The sequence below is a fragment of the Loxodonta africana genome, chromosome 2, assembly GCF_030014295.1.
Source record: "Loxodonta africana isolate mLoxAfr1 chromosome 2, mLoxAfr1.hap2, whole genome shotgun sequence".
NCBI lineage: Eukaryota > Metazoa > Chordata > Mammalia > Proboscidea > Elephantidae > Loxodonta > Loxodonta africana.
The window spans coordinates 70,145,643-70,167,233 of record NC_087343.1 but is presented as its reverse complement, the minus strand read 5'-3'; the positions used below and the strand labels follow the sequence as shown (position 1 = coordinate 70,167,233).

Here is a 21,591-nt window from a genome sequence, read left to right as displayed (position 1 = left end):
AGAGGGAAGGATATGTTGAGATGTGCGGAAGTGAGAACTGGACATATCGTAATAGCTTAAAGAAATTCACTATGGTTGGAACCTTGACTATTGGGTAGGCATGGCAAGAGAAGAAGTTGTACAGTTAAAGCCAAATGATATAGGATTTTGTTTATGTTAAAGAGGTTGAACCTTACCCTAAGAGCAGTGAGGAGTCATTGAAGAATTGACATAGGAATAAGATAATCAGATTTGTATTAAGGAAGGTTAGTCTTTAATATAGAAAATGAATTGGAGGAGCAACAAGATTGGAAGCAGGGAGACCTATTACGAGATTGCTGAAGTTATCTGGTTGAAAGATATTTATGGCCTATAAATACTAGGGTAGTGAGGATGGAGAGAAGTGGATGGATTTGAGGTCTTAAAGAAGTAGAATAGGTAGGTCTTGGTGCTTGATTTAAAATGTAGATTGAATAAGTAACTGGATTGTCGAGCATGATGCCCAGGTTTCTACCTTGTTCGGCTGGGTAGATGGTGCACTAACAGGTGAGGAGGAAGAGTTTGGGGAGGGAATAGTGGGAGTAAGATGATGAGTTTAATTTGGAAGTTAAGTTTATTATTCCTATGGAATTATCAAGTATATTGAAAAATGAGTGCGATTTGAGAAGTGAATGTATCTAACTTTTAAGAAGTCTGGCTGTGATGTGAGGAAGGAACTAGGGTGGTTACTGTAGTTGTTTTTTTAAAATTAAATTGTAGAGAAGAAAGGAATCTTTTCAGATGGGAATATAAAATACAGGGACAGCCAAAATGTATTAAATTAAAACATTTAAAGCTAAGTCACTGAGGAACAATGCTAGAACTTCTCTGTCCAATATTTAAATTAGTTAAAAATTAAATAAAATACAAAATCTAGTTATTCAGTCTCACTCTCCGTGTTTATTTTTTTAACGATGGTTCGCTTTTTTTTTAGTTGTACTTTAGATGTAAGTTTACAGAACAAGGTAGTTTCTCATTAAACAGTACACATATTGTTTTATGACGTTGGTTAACCACCCCTTGAGATGTCAATACTTTCCCCTTCTCGACCTTGGGTTCCCTATTACCAGCTTTCCTGTCCCAGCCTGTCTTCTAGTCCTTGCCCCTGGGCTGGTGTGCCCTTTTTGTCTTGTTTTGTTTCACGGGCCTGGGCCTGTCCAATCTTTGGCTGAAGGGTGAACCTCATGAGTGACTTCATTACTGAGCAAAAAGAGTGTCTGGCGGCATACTCTTGGGGTTTCCCCAGTGTCTGTCAGGCCAGTAAGCCTGGTCTTTTTTTTGTGAGTTAAAATTTTGTTCTACATTTTTCCCCAGGTCTGACCAGGACCCTCTATTGTGAGCCCCATCAGAGCAGTCAGTGGTGATAGCTGGGTACCATCTAGTTGCATTGGACGCAATCTGGTGGAGGCCATGGTAGTTGTGGTCCATTAGTCCTTTGGATTCATCTTTCACTTGTGTCTTTAATTTTTCTCATTTCTCCCTTGCTCCCAAAGAGGTGAGACAAGTGAAGCCTCTTAGATGGCTGCTCACAGGCTTTTAAGACCCCAGACGCTACTCACCAAACTAGAATGTAGAATATTTTCTTTATAAACTATGTTACGCCACTTGAGGTAGATGTTCCCCGAGACCATGGCTCCCACAGCACTCTGCCCAGCAGTTCGGTCCCTCAGAGATTGGATGTGTCTGTGAAACTTCCATAACCTTGCCTTGTACAAGTTGTGCTGGCTTCCCGAGTATTGTGTACTGTTTTACCCTTCACCAGAGTTACCACTTACCTATTTCACTGTCCATGTTTTAAGTGCTCAATAGGCACACGTGGTTGGTAGACAGCGCAGACATAGTCTATGTCTGTCTTCACAGAAATTTCTATTGGGCGTTGTTGCGCTAGAGTATAAATATGTACTGAACATAAACTAAGTACTTTACAGTGTTCCAGAGGCTGGGGGGCACAGTTGTACAAGCTAGACAAAAATCCTTGCCTTTGAGGAGTTTACATTAGAATTTGGGGAAAGAGATAATAAATAAGTAAAACAATTGGCAGAAGTTTTTTTTATCTTAAACCCTTAGTAGGAAAATAAACAAGGAAAAGGGGATGCTTCCTATATAAAAGGCAGAGAGAAGAGCAAGCACAAAGGCCCTGAAGGTGGGGTGTGTGCCTGATATGTTCAAGAAACTGGGGGGAAGCTAAATGTAGCTAGAGCAGAGTGATTGAGCAGAAGGGTAGCAGGAGGTGAGGTCAGAAAGGGCTTTGTAGTCACTTACTCTTCTTTCCACCTGGAATGCTCTTCCTCCAGATATTCTTATTCTCTTTTACCTCCTTCAGGTCTTTGCCCAAATGTCCCCTTCTCAGGGAGTCTGTCCTTGAAAACCTCAGATAAAGGACTTTGACATTTACATTGAGTAGAATGGGAAACTACTGGACACTTTTGAGCAAAAGAATAACATTATCTTTCTAACTTAACATTTAAAAAGGATCATTCTGGCTACAGTGTGGAGAATACATTTTAAGGGGAAGGAGTAGATGGAGCAAGACCAGTTAGAAGACAACTATAATTATCAAGTGAAAGATGGTGATGTCTTTAATCAGGTTGGTAGAAATGGAGGTGGTGGGGCATGATCAGATTCTGGATATATTTTGAAGTCAACAGAATTTGCTGAGGAACTAGATATGGGATATGAAAGAGAGGTGTTAAGGATGACTCCAAAAGTTTTGGCCTGAACAGCCAGAAGGATGTAGTTGTCATTTACTGCAATAGAGGAGACTGAGTTTGGGGTTGGGGAGACTAGATATTAGGTATTCCATTTTGCTTGAGATGTCAGTAAGCAGTTGAGTGTACAAAGTCAGGCATTAAGAGGAGAGGTCTAGTGTGTAGGTATAAATTTTGGAGTTTATGAGGATATAGGTGATATTTAAATATTCAGTGTTTCATGTGTAAAATCTTTGTTGAGGTTATAATTGTTTAAAACTTATTTTTATTTCTTTAGGTTCCAGGTACCGCGGAAAATGCCCGGTCATGTGTCCGAGCTTATTTTTCTGATCTGCATGAAACTCTGTGTCGTCAAGAAGAGATGGCTCTAAGTGTTGTTGATGCCCATGTTCGAGAAAAACTTATTTGGCTCAGGCAGCAACAAGAAGATATGACTATTCTGTTGTCCCAGGTTTCAACAGCCTGTCTTCATTGTGAAAAGACTTTGCAGCAGGTAGATAGTTTAAACATAATTTAGACATGGTTTAGGAAAGAGGATTTGCAAGGTTATTTAACTAGGAAACAAGTACACACTAGTCTATCTTATTAATTTAATAAATATCTAGTGTCTGCGCTGCATGCATTAGCTTTGTCCTTAGGACTTGGTCTCTAACCTCGAGTTACTCCACCAACCATATCGTTGTCCTCTCCTTCATGTGCTTTCCCCACCATAAAACCATGTGTTCCAGAAGCGCTCTACCTTTTTGTCATTCTTCAGTCATGCTAAGCCTTTTACTGTTCTTTACCAACCATGTACTATTCTTTCTGCTTGCAGTGCCTGTATCTGCCTTCTGGTAGTGGAAGCCCTCCTTTTTCCTTAGAGTCCAACTCAAATGTTTGCTCTTCTTTGAAGCTCTTTCTTCCTTGCTCTTTTTTGAGGTGTCTCTTAACATGCAAAAGAGACACCTAGCTCTACTGTAATTCTGTGGTTCTTAACTTTGATGTCACAGCAAACCCTGTTTTGAGATGGTTCAGGTGTCATAAGCAATTTGTTACTAAGTTTGCAGATATTTATTTTAAAAAAAAAATGTTTATTGTGATAAAATATATATACCAAAAAAATTGCTATTTTAACCATTTTTAAATGTACAATTCCATGACATGAATTATTTTCCCCATTTGTGCTACCATTACCACTGTCTATTTCCACTTTTTCATCATCTCAAACAGAAGCTAAATACCCCTTAAGCAATAACTCCATTCCGCCTTCTCCTCAGCCCCTGGTAACCACTAATAAACTTTTGTCTCCATGCATTTGCCTATTCTAGATATTTCATATTTCAAGTGGTGTCATAAATATTTGTCTTTTTGTGTCTGACTTACTTCACTTAGTATAATGTTTTCAGAGTTCATCAATGTTGTAGCATGTATTAGACCTTTATTCCTTTCTATGGCAGGATAATATTCCATGGTGTATAGATACCACATTCTGTTGATGGACACGTTTGGATTGTTTCTACCTTTTGGCTATTGTGAATAATGCTGCAGGGAACATTGGTGTACATGTATCTGAGACCCTGCTTCCAAGTATTTTGAGTATGTATATACCTAGGAGTAGAATTGCTAGGTCATATGGTAATTCTGTGTTTAACTTTTGGAGAAATTGTCATACTGTTTTTACAGTGGCTGCAGCATTTTACATTCCTGCCAGCAATGTACAAGGGTTCCAGTTTCTCTGCATCCTTGCCAACGCTTGTTAGTTTCCTTTTTTTTTTTCTTGATAATGGTCATTTTAGTTGGTATTAATTGGTATGTCATTGTAGGTTTTGATTTGCATTTTTTAAATGACTAATGTCATTGAACATCTTTTCATATGCTTGTTGGCCGTTTGTATGTCTTCCTTGGTGAAATGCCTATTCAAGACCTTTGCCCCTTTTTTAATTGGATTGGTTATTTTTTAGTTCTTGAGTTGTAGGAGTTCTTTATATATTCTGAACACTAAACCTTTATCAGACATATGGTTCCCAGATATTTTCTCCCATTCTGTAGACTGTCTTTTCACTTTATGGATAAAGTCCTTTGATGCACAAAAGTGTTTAATTTTGGTGAAGTCCAGTTTACCTATTTTGTCTTTTGTTGTTTGTGAGTTTGATGTCATATCTAAGAAACTATTGTCAAAAACAAGGTGTTGAAGCTTTACTCCTCTGTTTTCTTCTAAGAGTGTTGTGATTTTAGTTCTTGTATTTAGGTCCAGGGAAACCCTGCTGGCGTAGCAGTTAAGTGCTATGGCTGCTAACCAAAAGGTCAGCAGTTCATATCCACCAGACACTCCTTGGAAACTCTGTGGGGGCAGTTGTACCTGTCATAAAGGGTCACTATGAGTCGGAATCAACTCGATGGCAGTGGGTTTGGTTTCGGGTTTTATTTAAGTCCAGATGAGTTACTTTCTCAATAAATTAGATTCAAGGTTATTCTAAAAAAATGTTAGTTGTATTTATATTTTTGACCTGCATTCATAAGTAGGAGATATAAGGATAATTATTAACGCTAGGAATTTCAGATAAGCATAGACTCCTAATAATTGTGTGGATCTTAAGTCATAGACTCCTAATAATTGTGTGGATCTTAAGTCATTGTACAGCTAACTCTTTTGCCATTGTAGAGCTCTACCTCTTTATCAGTTTTGAATTGTTCTTTAATCCTTATCACGTAGCATTATAACAATTGGTGTGTATGCCGTTTATTAAGTTGTCTTCAGTTTGAATCCTACTCTTCTGTTCTCTGCTTTATGATGCTGGGGCTGAAGCTATCCACAAACCACATATCTGCTTTACCAGTTGACTCCATGTTAGGCTCTGCCAATACAGGGCACTAGAGGTAGGCTGGAAGATGGGAGGAGGCTTCCTCTTTGCCTCCTGTGGGTTTTCTTTTGCTTGGGGTTCTTGCAAGTGTTGCTCCTCATGTGAGGAGAGGGCCTGAGGAGGTCCTTTCAGTTATCTAATAAGTATACCTAGTTAACAGTATTTTTTATTACATTCTTTCTGTTCAAAATAAATGGTATGGTTTTTGTCTCCTGATTTGATCCTGAATGATATAATATGCATATTTGTTTGTCCTTCTAGTTGGTGACAGGATAATTCTTGTTGTTCTTTGTATCTCTAGAGTCTTTGTATCTAGATAGAAAGAGTTCAATAAATACTTGTACAACTCATGAGTAATCAAGGTACACACCAAAATCAGAAATGAATCATATCCTAAATCATACTTAAAAGTATTTTTATATTTATTTTATTAAAAAAGTATGTTCAGAGAGGTGGGGCCAAGATGGTGGACTAGGTAGATGATAACTCGGATCCCTCTTGCAACAAAGACTCAGAAAAAAAAGTGAATCGATCACATACATAACAATCTACGAACCCTGAACAACGAACACAGATTTAGAGATGGAAAATGAACAAATATGGGGAGGCAGCGACTGTATTCGGAGCCTGGAGCCAGCGTCCCAGTCAGCGGGTTTTCTGGAAAAACAAGTTTCCCAGTGATGGCTCGTAGACAGCAGTCGATATCAAACCACAAAAAGAAGCAGACCATGACAGGTTCTACAACCCCCCAAACAAAAGAATCAAAATCTTTCCCAAATGAAGATACAATCCTGGAATTATCAGATACAGAATATAAAAAACTAATTTACAGAATGCTTCAAGACATCAGAAACGAAATAAGGCAAACTGCAGAAAAAGCCAAGAAACACACTGATAAAACAGTTGAAGAACTCACAAAGATTATTCAAGAACATAGTGGAAAAATTAATAAGTTGCAAGAATCCATAGAGAGACAGCATGTAGAAATCCAAAAGATTAACAATAAAATTACAGAATTAGACAACGCAATAGGAAGTCAGAGGAGCAGACTCGAGCAATTAGAATGCAGACTGGGACATCTGGAGGACCAGGGAATCAACACCAACATAGCTGAAAAAAAATCAGATAAAAGAACTAAAAAAAATGAAGAAACCCTAAGAATCATGTGGGACTCTATCAAGAAGGATAACTTGCGTGTGATTGGAGTCCCAGAACAGGGAAGGAGGACAGAAAACACAGAGAAAATAGTTGAATATCTCCTGACACAAAACTTCCCTGACATCATGAAAGATGAAAGGATATCTCTCCAAGATGCTCGTCGAACCCCGTTTAAGATTGATCCCAAAAGAAAAACACCAAGACATATTATCATCAAACTTGGCCAAAACCAAAGATAAAGAGAAAATTTTAAAAGCAGCCAGGGAGAAAAGAAAGGTTTCCTTCAAGGGAGAATCAATAAGAATAAGTTCAGACTACTCAGCAGAAACCATGCAGGCAAGAAGGAAATGGGACGACATATACAGAGCACTGAAGGAGAAAAACTGCCAGCCAAGGATCATATATCCAGCAAAACTCTCTGAAATATGAAGGCGAAATTAAGATATTTACAGATAAACACAAATTTAGAGAATTTGCAAAAACCAAACCAAAGCTACAAGAAATACTAAAGGATATTGTTTGGTCAGAAAACCAATAATATCAGATACCAGCACAACACAAGGTCACAAAACAGAACATCCTGATATCAACTCAAATAGGGAAATCACAAAAACAAATTAAGATTAATTAAAAAAAAAATTGCTCATAACAGGGAATCACTGAAGTTAATATGTAAAAGATCACAATAATCAAAAAGAGGGACTAAATACAGGTAGCATAGAACTGTCATATGGAGAGTGATACAAGGAGATATAGAACAAAACAAGTTAGGTTTTTACTTAGAAAAATAGGAGTAGATATTAAGGTAACCACAAAGAGGTATAACAACTCCATAACTCAAGATAAAAGCCAAGAAAAACATAACGACTCAACAAACATAAAGTCAAACACTACGAAAATGAGGATCTCATAATTTACTAAGAAAAAGTCTCAGCACAAAAAAGTATGTGGAAAAATGAAATTGTCAACAACACACATAAAAAGGCATCAAAATGACAACACTAAACATTTATCTATAATTACGCTGAATGTAAATGGACTAAATGCACCAATAAAGAGACAGAGAGTCTCAGACTGGATAAAGAAACACGATCCGTCTATATGCTGCCTACAAGAGACACACCTTAGACTTAGAGACACAAACAAACTAAAACTCAAAGGATGGAAAAAAATATATCGAGCAAACAATAAGCAAAAAAGAAGAGGAGTAGCAATATTAATTTCTGACAAAATAGACTTTAGACTTAAATCCACCACAAAGGATAAAGAAGGACACTACGTAATGATAAAAGGGACAATTGATCAGGAAGACATAACCATATTAAATATTTATGCACCCAGTGACAGGGCTGCAAGATACATAAATCAAATTTTAGCAGAACTGAAAAGTGAGATAGACACCTCCACAATTATAGTAGGAGACTTCAACACACCACTTTCGGAGAAGGACAGGACATCCAGTAAGAAGCTCAGTAGAGACACGGAAGACCTAATTACAACAATCAACCAACTTGACCTCATTGACTTATACAGAACTCTCCACCCAACTGCTGCAAAGTATACTTTTTTTTCTAGCGCACATGGAACATTCTCTAGAATAGACCACATATTAGGTCATAAAACAAACCTTTGCAGAATCCAAAACATCAAAATAGTACAAAGGATCTTCTCAGACCACAAGGCAATAAAACTAGAAATCAATAACAGAAAAACTAGGGAAAAGAAATCAAATACTTGGAAACTGAACAATACCCTCCTGAAAAAAGACTGGGTTATAGAAGACATCAAGGAGGGAATAACGAAATTCATAGAATGCAACGAGAATGAAAATACTTCCTATCAAAACCTCTGGGACACAGCAAAAGCAGCGCTCAGAGGCGAATTTATATCGATAAATGCACACATACAAAAAGAAGAAAGAGCCAAAATCATAGAACTGTCCCTACAACTTGAACAAATAGAAAGTGAGCAACAAAAGAATCCATCAGGCACCAGAAGAAAACAAATAATAAAAATTAGAGCTGAACTAAATGAATTAGACAACAGAAAAACAATTGAAAGAATTAACAAAGCCAAAAGCTGGTTCTTTGAAAAAATTAACAAAATTAATAAACCATTGGCTAGACTGACTAAAGAAATACAGGAAAGGAAACAAATAACCCGAATAAGAAACGAGAAGGGCCACATCACAACAGACCCAACTGAAATTAAAAGAATCATATCAGATTATTATGAAAAATTGTACTCTAACAAATTTGCAAACCTAGAAGAAATGGATGAATTCCTGGAAAAACACTACCTACCTAAACTAACACATTCAGAAGTAGAACAACTAAATAGACCCATAACAAAAAAGGAGATTGAAACGGTAATCAAAAAACTCCCAACAAAAAAAAAAAAAGCCCTGGCCCGGACGGCTTCACTGCAGAGTTCTACCAAACTTTCAGAGAAGAGTTAACACCACTACTACTAAAGGTATTTCAAAGCATAGAAAAAGACGGAATACTACCCAACTCATTCTATGAAGCCACAATCTCCCTGATACCAAAACCAGGTAAGGACATCACAAACAAAGAAAATTACAGACCTATAGCCTTCATGAACATAGATGCAAAAATCCTCAACAAAATTCTAGCCAATAGAATTCAACAACATATCAAAACAATAATTCACCATGATCAAGTGGGATTTATACCAGGTATGCAGGGCTGGTTTAATATCAGAAAAACCATTAATGTAATCCACCACATAAATAAAACAAAAGACAAAAACCACATGATCTTATCAATTGATGCAGAAAAGGCATTTGACAAAGTCCAACACCCTTTTATGATAAAAACTCTCACCAAAATAGGAATTGAAGGAAAATTCCTCAACATAATAAAGGGCATCTATACAAAGCCAACAGCCAACATCACTCTAAATGGAGAGAGCCTGAAAGCATTTCCCTTGAGAACGGGAACCAGAGAAGGATGCCCTTTATCACCGCTCTTATTCAGCATCCTGCTAGAAGTCCTACCCAGGGCAATTAGGCTAGACAAAGAAATAAAGGGCATCAGGATTGGCAAGGAGGAAGTAAAATTATCTCTATTTGCAGATGACATGATCTTATACACAGAAAACCCTAAGGAATCCTCCAGAAATCTACTGAAACTCATAAAAGAGTTTGGCAGAGTCTCAGGTTATAAGATAAACATGCAAAAATCACTTGGATTCCTCTACATCAACAAAAAGAACATCGAAGAGGAAATAACCAAATCAATACCATTCACAGTAGCCCCCAAGAAGATAAAATACTTAGGAATAAATCTTACCAAGGATGTAAAAGACCTATACAAAGAAAACTACAAAGCTCTACTACAAGAAATTCAAAAGGACATACTTAAGTGGAAAAACATACCTTGCTCATGGATAGGAAGACTTAACATAGTAAAAATGTCTATTCTACCAAAAGCCATCTATACATACAATGCACTTCCGATCCAAATTCCAATGTGTTTTTTTAAGGTGATAGAGAAACAAATCACCAACTTCATATGGAAGGGAAAGAAGCCTCGGATAAGCAAAGCATTACTGAAAAAGAAGAAGAAAGTGGAAGGCCTCACTCTACCTGATTTCAGAACCTATTATATAACCACAGTAGTCAAAACAGCCTGGTATTGGTACAACAACAGACACGTAGACCAGTGGAACAGAATTGAGAACCCAGGTATAAATCCATCCACATACGAGCAGCTGATATTTGACAAAGACCCAGTGTCACTTAATTGGGGAAAAGATAGTCCTTTTAACAAATGGTGCTGGCATAATTGGATATCCATTTGCAAAAAAATGAAACAGGACCCATACCTCACACCAAGTACAAAAACTAACTCCAAGTGGATCAAAGACCTAAACATAAAGACTAAAGCGATAAAGATCATGGAAGAAAAAATAGGGACAACCCTAGGAGCCCTAATGCAAGGCATAAAGAGAATACAAACCATTACCAAAAATGACGAAGAGAAACCAGATGACTGGGAGCTCCTAAAAATCAAACACCTATGCTTATCTAAAGACTTCACCAAAAGACCACCTACAGACTGGGAAAGAATTTTCAGCTATGACATCTCCGACCAGCGCCTGATCTCTAAAATCTACATGATTCCGTCAAAACTCAACCACAAAAAGACAAACAACCCAATCAAGAAGTGTGCAAAGGATATGAACACACGCTTCACTAAAGAAGATATTCAGGCAGCTAACAGATACATGAGAAAATGCTCTCGATCATTAGCCATTAGAGAAATGCAAATTAAAACTACGATGAGAGTCCATCTCACTCCAACAAGGCTGGCATTAATCCAAAAAACACAAAATAATAAATGTTGGAGAGGCTGCAGAGAGATTGGAACTGTTATATACTGCTGGTGGGAATGTAAAATGGTACAACCACTTTGGAAATCTATCTGGCGTTATCTTAAAGAGTTAGAAATAGAACTACCATTAAACCCAGAAATCCCACTCCTCGGAATATACCCTAGAGAAACAAGAGCCTTCACACAAACAGATATATGCACACCCATGTTTATTGCAGCTCTGTTTACAATAGCAAAAAGCTGGAAGCAACCAAGGTGTCCATCAATGGATGAATGGGTAAATAAATTGTGGTATATTCACACAATGGAATACTACGCATCGATAAAGAACAGTGACGAATCTGTGAAACATTTCATAACATGGAGGAACCTGGAAGGCATTATGCTGAGCAAAATCAGCCAGAGGCAAAAGGACAAATATTGTATAAGACCGCTATTATAAGATCTTGAGAAATAGTATAAACTGAGAAGAACACATACTTTTGTGGTTACGAGGGGGGGAGGGAGGAAGGGTGGGAGAGGGTTATTTACTGATTAGTTAGTAGATAAGAACTGCTTTTCGTGAAGGGAAGGACAACACTCAATACATGGAAGGTCAGCTCAATTGGACTGGAACAAAAGCAAAGAAGTTTCTGGGATAAAATGAATGCTTCAAAGGTCAGCGGAGGAAGGGCGGGGGTTTGGGGACCATGGTTTAAGGGGACTTCTAAGTCAATTGGCAAAATAATTCTATTATGAAAACATTCTGCATCCCACTTTGAAATGTGGCGTCTGGGGTCTTAAATGCTAATAAGCGGCCATCTAAGATGCATCAATTGGTCTCAACCCACCTGGAGGAAAGGAGAATGAAGAACACCAAGGTCACACGACAACTAAGAGCCCAAGAGACAGAAAGGGCCACATGAACTAGAGACCTACATTATCCTGAGACCAGAAGAACTAGTTGGTGCTCGGCCACAATCGATGACTGCCCTGACAGGGAGCACAATAGAGAACCCCTGAGGGAGCAGGAGATCAGTGGGATGCAGACCCCAAATTCTCATAAAAAGACCATACTTAATGGTCTGACTGTCACTAGAGGAATTTCGGCGGTCATGGTCCCCAAACCTTCTGTTGGCACAGGACAGGAACCATCCCCCAAGACAACTCATCAGACATGAAAGGGACTGGACAGTGGGTAGGAGAGAGATGCTGATGAAGAGTGAGCTACTTGTATCAGGTGGACACATGAGACTGTGTTGGCATCTCCTGTTTGGAGGGGGGATGGGAGGATAGAGAGAGTTGGAAGCTGGCAAAATTGTCAGGAAAGGAGAGACTGGAAGGGCTGACTCATTAGGGGGAGAGCAAGTGGGAGTAAGGAGTAAGATGTATATAAACTTATATGTGACAGACTGACTTGATTTGTAAACGTTCACCTGAAGCTCAGTAAAAGTTAATATAAAAAAAAAAGTATGTTCATATTTACTACAATATTTAAAAGTATTTTGGAGTTTCTGAAGGATTGTGTTAAAGTGACTGGTAATTGTTAATGTTATGGTATTGAATGTGTTTCTGCAAATGAAAATCAGGATCTTGGATTCATACTTTATATGGACCTTTAAGTTCTGTTTTTATGGTTACAGAACCCTAACCCTAACCAGTGTTCTTAAAAAGTCCCTGCCACAGAGATAATTGAGGAGAGAAATTGATGAAACATCACAAATTTATTACCACCTTTGAGAACAAAACTTAATTATCCCTCCCTCCCCAAAAATTATGCATCTTCTAAGTTCTAGACATGATGCTGGGTGCTGAGGATTTATCATTTAAGCAAATATTTATTGGATGCCTATTATATGCCATGTACATTTGAGGTACATGGAATATACCAGTGAACAAAAATTATAGCTTTCTATAAAATTTGCTGAAGATCATTCAAAAGCAGGTGCAGCAGTACTCCACAGAGTACTGCCAGAAATTCAAACTGGATCAGAAGAGGACACGGAACCAGCAATATCATTGTTGATGTCGGATGTATCCTGGCTGAAAGCAGAGAATACCAGAAAGATGCGTACCTGTGTTTTATTGACTATGCAAAGGCATTCAGCTTTGTGGATCATAACAAATTATGGATAACATTGGGAAAAATACAAATTCCAGAACACTTAATTGTGCTCATGAGGAACCTGTACATAGATCAAGAGATACTCATTTGAACAGAACAGGGAGATACTGTATGGTTTAAAGTCAGGAAGGGTGCATGTCAGAATTGTATGCTTTCACCATACTTATTCAATCTGTATACTGAGCAAATAATCCGAGGAGCTGGACTATATGAAGAAGAACAGGGCATCAGGATTGGAGGAAGACTCATTTAACAGCCTGCGTTATGCAGGTGACACAACCTTGCTTGCTGAAAGTGAAGAGGACTTGAAGCACTTACTGATGAAGATCAAAGACCACAGTCTTCAGTATGGATTGCACCTCAACATAAAACAAAACTCACAACTGGACCAATAAGCAGTGTTATGATAAACGGAGAAAAGATTGCAGTTGTCAAGGATTTCATCTTACTTGGATCCACAATCAACAGCCATGGAAGCAGCAGTCAAGAAATCAAAAGACACATTGCACTGGGCAAATCTGCTGCAGAAGACCTCTTTAAAGTCTTAAAAAGCAAAGATGTCACCTTGAAGACTAAGGTGTACCTGACCCAAGCCATGGTGTTTTCAGGCACCTCACTTGCATGCAAAAGCTGGCCGATGAATAAGGAAGACCAAAGAAGAATTAATGCCTTTGAATTGTGGTGTTGGAGAGGAATATTGAATATATCATGGACTGCCAAAAGAATAAATCTGTCTTGGAAGAGGTACAACCTGAATGCTCTTTAGAAGAAAGGATGGCAAGACTACGTCTCACATACTTTGGACGTGTTATCGGGAGTGACCAGTCGCTGGACCAGGACCTCATGCTTGGTAAAGTAGAGGGTCAGGAAGAAAGAGGAAGACCCTCACTGAGATAGATTGACACAGTGGCTACAACAGTGGGCTCAAGCATAACAACAATTGTGAGGATGGCGCAGGACCGGGCACTGTTTTGTTCTGTTTTACATAGTTTTGCTATGAGTCAGATCTGACTTGACAGCACCTAACAACAACATAGTATGTTAGAAAGTTATAAGTGTAGAAAAAAAACGTTCAAGGGTATAGCAGATTGCATTATTAAATAGAGTGGTTAGGGCAAGCGTCATTGATAGAAGTAAGATTTGATCAAAGTCTTGAAGAAGGTGAAGGAATTAGTTCAAGCTGTGATGTGGGGGAAGAATATTCCAGCTGAGGAAATGGTTAGAGCAAAACCCTTAGGTCTGCTGCCTGGTGTGTTTGGGGATCAACAAATGAGGCCACTGTGGTGGAGGAGAGTAAGTGAGAGAGTGAAAGAGTAATAAGAGCCAAAATCAGTGAGGTTAACAGGCAACTGTATGTAAGGCCCTGTGGACCGTTGTAAGGGCTTCAACTTTTAATATTTGAAATGGGGAGTTTTGAGCAGAAGAATGACTTGTTAAAAGGATCACTTTGATGTGTGAAAAATAGACTGAAGAAGGCAAAGATGGAAGGAAGGAGTTCAACAGTTAAGTGGCTGTTTTAGAATTCCAGATGAGAGCTAATAGTGGCTTGGATAATGGGGACTCGACATGGCCAGACTCTGTAACAGGATTTGCGGACAGATTGTATGTGAGATAGGAGGTAGAGAGAAGGTAAGAATGACTTAAAGATTTTGGTCCAGAGCAACTGGAACAGTAGAATTACTCTCAACCAATATAAGCCAGGTGGTGTAGTAGTTAAGAGCTGTGGCTGCTAACCAAAAAGTCGGCAGTTTGAATCCACTAGACGCTCTTTGGAAACCCTATGGGCCAGTTCTGCTCTGTCCTGTAGGGTCACTGTGAGTCGGAATCAACTAGATGGCAATGGGTTTTTTTTTTTTCCTAATGTAAGTTTTCAGCAGTGACCAAAAACAGACAATCCTACTTCTCTCATGGAGCTTATTTGCTGTTGACCGTTCTCTTTCATAGGAAGAATGTGTTGGTGTATGCATAGAATCTCTGGAATAATATTAAAGAAATGGGAAAGTGCTCAGCTTGAGGAGAGGGCCTAGGGTCTAGAGTGTGAGGGAGACTTTCACAGTTTGAACTTTAGGCCTTTTTTTGTTAATTAGCACGTGGATATCTTACATTATTTTAAAAAACTTTATATAGAAGTACTATGTAGGTGCAGAAATGTTCGCATAGTGTTCGGTTGACTAAGTGTTCAGACTGGACGTTGCTGTGTGACCAGCACCTGGATTAAGTAACAGAACATCACCAGCACCCCAGAAGCCCCCCTCACGCTCCCATCACTAGTTGCCCTCTGCCATAAGGGCAGCTCCTAGTGCTTATCTTTTTTTTTGCATGTTTAATATAAATGGGATCATATAATACAAACTGTTTGTGTCTGGCTTCTTTTACTCTACATTTTGTTTGTGAAGTCTGTATTACCACATGGAGTTATGGTTCATTCTCACTGTGGTATAGAGTTTCATTATGTGAATACACCATAATTTATCCATTCTTCTAAAAAAAAAAATTTTTTTTTCTGTTGACAGGCCCTTAAATTATTTATTAATGCCCAGTTATTTCTGTTCTAGTCAAAGTTACATTTAATTTTGAATGCTGTAATATTAAATGTGTGTGTGTTTTTTTAAAATATGTGGGTGATTTAAGCATCTTTTTTCCTTATTTCTTTAACAAAAAGTTTATGAAAAATAACTGTCTTCTCTAGGATGATTGTAGAGTTGTTTTGGCAAAACAAGAAATTACGAGATTACTAGAAACATTGCAGAAACAACAGCAGCAGTTTACAGAAGTTGCAGACCACATTCACCTGGATGCCAGCATCCCTGTCACCTTTACAAAGGTAACATACTGTACTTCAGTTTTAGGTGTGTTGCTGACAGATCATAATTGATTTACATTCCATGACAATTACCTTGAAGAGACAACTATGTAATCCATGAATTACCAGATTTTTATAAACTTTTATCAGTGTAAAACAGAAAGAGTGGTACAATGAGTCTCTCTGTATCCCAACTTTAACAATTAAAAACTCCATGTTTCAACTACGCTTTTCCCCGCTCTACCCTTTACCCCCTATACCTTAGGTATTTTGAAACAAATCACAGATAGCATGTCATTTCTTCTTTGAAATCTTTTAGTGTGTCTCCAAAATATAAGTATTCTTTAAAAAAACTAATCAAAATACCGTTATCTCACCTAAAAATTTTAATAATAAATCTAGATAATGGTTAGAGATTTATTGCTAAATTTCTTAGGTGTGATAATGGTATTTTGATTAATTTTTTTTAAGTCAGTCCAAATAAGATCCATACATGGCATTTGGTTGATATATTTAAGTCTCTTTTAAATTAGGCTCCCCCTTTTTTTTTTTTTAATTTTAAAAAAGGTTCATATGTTTTATTTTGCTTTTATTGTTAGGAACTTTTTTTTAAATTTTGTTTTATAATTATGAGAAACATTTACATGATCCAGAGTCAGACCTACATAGCAAAGTACATTCAGAGAAATCTAGCTTCTATTCCTATCCTGTCCACCCTTTTTCCTCCCTACCCCATAGAAACACATGCAGAGTTTATTAGTTTAATTCTTAACATTTTCAAAAACATAAATATGTTTACATTTTATATCCACACCTCCCGCATTTCAACATAGAATACCGTACACACTTTTCTCCACCTTGCTCTTTTCACTTAACTCTTCATTCTAGAGATCATGCTATAGCAGAATAAAGAGATATTTTCCATTTTTTTTTACAGCTTTGAGGTCCTCTATTGTGAGGATGTGTCCTATTTTGTTCAACCAGTCCTGTATTGATGGACATTTGTTTTAGTCTTTTGCTATTAGAAATTGTGCTGTGATAGCCTTGTACATGTCTTTTCAGTCTTGTCAGTGAATCTGTGTGATACATTCCATACAGCTGGGATTGCTGTGTGAAAGAGTAAATGTATTTGTAATATTGCTAAGTATTGTCAATTCCTTTTCATGGGGTTGTACCCTTTTGTATTTTCACTAGCAGCACATAAAAGTATGTTTCTCCACAGCCTAGCCAACAGAGTACATTGTCTAGGTAGGTTATGGAATTCTGTCAGTTTCATGGATGAGAAATATTTTGGGGATACTTTTATGAATTGTAGTGGTTCTCATCTATAGCATAATATATAAATGTAAGAAGGTCCTGGAATCAGGGCAGGGGCACATTAACCAGTAAGCAAGGTATGCACAGGCTTAATTATGTTTTCTTACTAATCTATAGTACACTGTTTCACATGGGTTTCACTACATCTTTATAGATCTTCAGTATTTTTTTTCTAAGATCAAAGTTCAGCAACAAAATGCTAAGAGCCATTAGTTATCATCTGTGTATACATCTCTGTGCAAAACACTGTATCACTGGGAATAGGACATTTTAGCCCTCAAAGAATTCACAAATACTATGGGAAAAACAGTTACATTAAGAGATATAATTAAGATTGGTAAAATTTTAAAAGGATGAGAAGAAATATGTATTCAATGAATCATCTCCCCCTTGTTCCTCCTCACCATTCTCAGGTATAAGGGCCCTGTTTGAGTTTTTCAGTATAGTATAAAAACTTCCTCTGAGACGATTTTGTTGAGCTAGAAAATCTGGGAAAATTAAGTGGATGTGTATATTTTTTATCTATAAAAAACAAAGTGTCAGTTATACTAAGGAGAAATTTGGCAATGGGGCGGTATTTGTCTCTCTGAGAAAATTGGATTCTGGAGATTTGGGGGAATACAATTCATATTGCAGTAGGTTGGAGAATGAGTAGGATGTGAGGAGAAGACATGAGGTATCTTATCATTGAAAAGTATAAATGCTGATATTTCTAAACTGTGTATCAAAATAACAAGATACTTTAAAATTTTAAATTATAGGACAATAGAGTTCACATTGGCCCAAAAATGGAAATTCGAGTTGTCACATTAGGATTAGATGGTGCTGGAAAAACTACTATTTTGTTTAAGTTAAAACAGGATGAGTTCATGCAGCCCATTCCAACAATTGGTATGTATGAGTATTGGTTTTTAACTTAATGAATTCTTTATAGATATACCCTAGCTTACTGGTGAGTTCTAAGGGTATTAGTTGCTACAGGTATGGCATGGAGGTGGGCTCTCTCCTGGCTCTAAGACACCAGCATTTTAAGAGAAAAAAATCATGATTTTGTGGCTTTGTGATTGAAATGTGGATGGTGGGATAGTAAGAAGGAACCTAGTATTGGTGGGACAGTAGAAAGGAATAGAGGATTAGTGAGCCTAGTCGAGGGTTGAGGGTAAGAGGGTTGTAGAGGTGCCGAGCAGACAGGTACTTAGCTTTCAAGGCCCTAAGAATCCTGGGGGAAGCTTAGAAGGCTAGCAGCTGTTAAATGTATAAATTCTCTGTACAGGTTTATTAAGAGTGGAGTTGGTTGGGCAGCGTTTGCTATTGCTATATGCAGATAATTTTTAAGTTAAAATTATAAACGGGGCTGCCTTTTGTGTATCACTAATTGTAAATATGAATGCAGTGTAAAGTAACTTCTTTTTTTTAAAACAGGTTTTAATGTGGAAACCGTAGAATATAAAAATCTAAAATTCACTATTTGGGATGTTGGTGGAAAACACAAATTAAGACCATTGTGGAAACATTATTACCTCAATACTCAAGGTAAGAGTGAAAAATGACATCTTAATTTTTCTGATTTTTAGGATGCCAGTTTTCAGTATACTGATTTAACTAACAAAGCTGATACTTGAACATTGATTAGACATTACTTGACTGTACAATTAAATATCAGTGGATAACCCCTGGAAAGACTGGAAGATGCTTATTTCATTGATAAAACCATGACTATTTTTTTTTTTTTTATAGAATAAAAACTATACTTAGCTTAGATATGCAGGCAATCAAGAGTACTTACCTCTTACTGTCCTTGACAGTTAGAAGTGTATTATTAGTGGTCATATGGGTATGATCACTGGCAAAATTGTAGTGTACAGAGTTGAATTTGTAGTATATGGTTCTCCTGCTCAGTTGAATACACATTTACTTACTAGGATATCTCAGTAGCCCTGCTCCCTCCTTTCCATTCACAAATAGTTCTTATCTGCAGAAGAACCTATGGTGGCTTGCTTTTGACCAAACTGCATTATGTCACATATACTTCACCTAGCTTTTAGGATGTTCACATTTGGGCTCAGGCTGGCTTTTCTAGAGAAGCAAAACCAGTGAAGCATATATGCGTGTGTGTGTGTGTGTGTGTGTGTGTGTGTGTGTATGTATGTGTATATATATATATGTGTATGTATATATAAAGAGAAACAGAAGTTTATCTTAAGGAAATGGCTCAAACAGTTGTAGAAGCTGGCAAGCCCGAAGTCCATGGGTCAGGTGTCAGGTTGGAGGATTCTCCTGACTCACGTAGCTGTAGGAACTAACAAACCCAAGATCAGCAGGTCAGATGCAGGCCATTGGCTCATGGGCTACAGGGGCTGATGAATCCAAGATTGGCAGGTAAGAGGGCACCCCACTGGCTCAAGTCCCAAGAACCAGAGGTCAGATGATGACGAGCTGGATGTAGGATCCAGAGCAAGCAAGCGAGCTTTGCCAGAACGTCCATATATATATTAGATGCAGGCCACACCCCTGAGGAAGCTCCCCTTACAACTGATTGGCTGATCATATCAGATTGACATCATGGAGGATGACTAAATGATTACACAACTGCCAAACTACATCATTATATAACTGCCAAACCACGGAGAATCATGGCTCAGCCAAGTTGACACACAACCTTAACCGTCACAGGCCCCATTTCTATACCTTTCTCTACTACATACACCCAGATGTGAAGCTTATGTTCATGACAACTGTTCTACATATCATCCCATTTTTTAGCTAGATGGGAGACTAGATAATTATTTCTGCTTTGAGATTTTTGATATTAAGTTCAGTATGAGCATTGATTAACGGGAAAAAAAAATGTCTTGAATATGAGGAATGTTTGAAGGAGCTGGGAATATTTAGCCTAGAGAGAATACTTTGGAAAGACTAAGATGGTGATTTATATATTTTATATATATATATATATATAGAACTTTAGATAAGGTTTACAGAAAAAACTAATTTCTCATCAAACAGTACACACATTGTTTTATGACATTGGTTAACAACTTCACAACATGTCAACACTCTCCCTTCTCAACCCTGGCTTCCTTATTACCAGCTTTCCTGTTCCCTCCTGCCTTCCAGTCCAGTCCCTGCCCCAGGGCTGGTGTGCTCCATTAGTCTTGTTTTGTTCCATGAGCCTGTTCAATCTTTGGCTGAAGGGTGAACCTCAGGAGTGGCCTCGTTACTGGCCTTAAAGTGTGTCCTGGGGCCATACTCTCAGTGTTTCTCCAGTCTCTGTCAGACCAGCAAGTCTGGTCTTTCTTTTTGAGTTAGGATTTTGTTCTACATTTTTCTCCAGCTCTGGCCGGGACCCTGTATTGTGATCCTTGTCAGAGCAGTCAGTGGTGGTAGCCAGGCACCATCTAGTTGTACTGGTCTCAGTCTGGTGGAGGCTGTGGTAGATGGTGATTTTTTTTTTAAAAGACTGTCTTTTGGTAAAGGAAGTAATAGTCAAAGAACAAGTAGCATCAGTAGGTAGAAGACCATGAAAGGCATATTTTTATTCACTAAGAAAAAAAATATTAAATGTATATCAGCTTGTGTTTGGTAGAGCAAGTGTTGTAAATCCTTGTTGTAGATGTAGAAACTAAAGCTGAGAAGTTACCCGTAAACTTAACTCGAGATCGTACCATAAATTAGTGGCATAAATAAGTAAACATATAGTTCTTCCTTTCATTATTGCTAGGTGCTCTTACAATACTAGGCAGCCTGTAAAAACGGCACGGGGGCAGGAGTCTGACCTTCTCTAACTTCACAAGGGGGAAGGAGAACTAGGATCAGTAGCCCAAGGCTGATTCCTATGAGGTGGAGATCAGACACGCCTCCTGTCTCCACCATCTTTACCAATTCTGCAACCAACCATCCTTCCACAGCACTCTCTACTGGGTTCAATAATTCATTGCAATGGCCACACAGAACTCACAGACCATACAATTAAGGGGTTTATTAGAGAACAGGTAAAACTCAAGCTTAGGAACGCTCAGGATATAGTTCTTCCATGAGGATACCCTCTTCCCAGCTGTGCTCTGCAGGCACACTTCTCCCTGGCCCTCAGTCTCTGCCCAAAGGCACTCAGCTTTCTCTCCCAGGGGGCTGAGAAGCCCACCGTGCTGTCTCCTGCTGCCAGGTCTCTCCTGCTGGTGTCTCCTTCCTTGGTGGTGGTGGGCTCCTCCTCTCTGCTCTGGAATTGGCTCTCTTTTAAGGCCAAAATGACCAATCCCCTTAGTGGGTCATAATTACCCTAATACAC

General features: G+C 38.2%; 1 protein-coding gene across 4 annotated transcripts in view; it reads left to right on the top strand.

Moving 5' to 3' along the window:
• The window catches only part of TRIM23 (tripartite motif containing 23), a 58,535-nt gene that overhangs the window by 25,270 nt on the left and 11,674 nt on the right, over positions 1–21,591 (top strand). For 3 of the 4 annotated variants that reach the window (XM_023545506.2, XM_010588174.3, XM_064272516.1), the window contains 4 exons: positions 3,004–3,219; positions 15,876–16,010; positions 18,068–18,197; positions 18,729–18,839. In XM_023545506.2, coding sequence (XP_023401274.1) covers positions 3,004–3,219; positions 15,876–16,010; positions 18,068–18,197; positions 18,729–18,839 — 592 coding nt within the window. Of the gene's footprint in view, positions 1–2,490; positions 2,606–3,003; positions 3,220–15,875; positions 16,011–18,067; positions 18,198–18,728; positions 18,840–21,591 lie in introns of all 4 variants that reach the window. The other variant, XM_023545507.2, reaches the window with a different exon arrangement.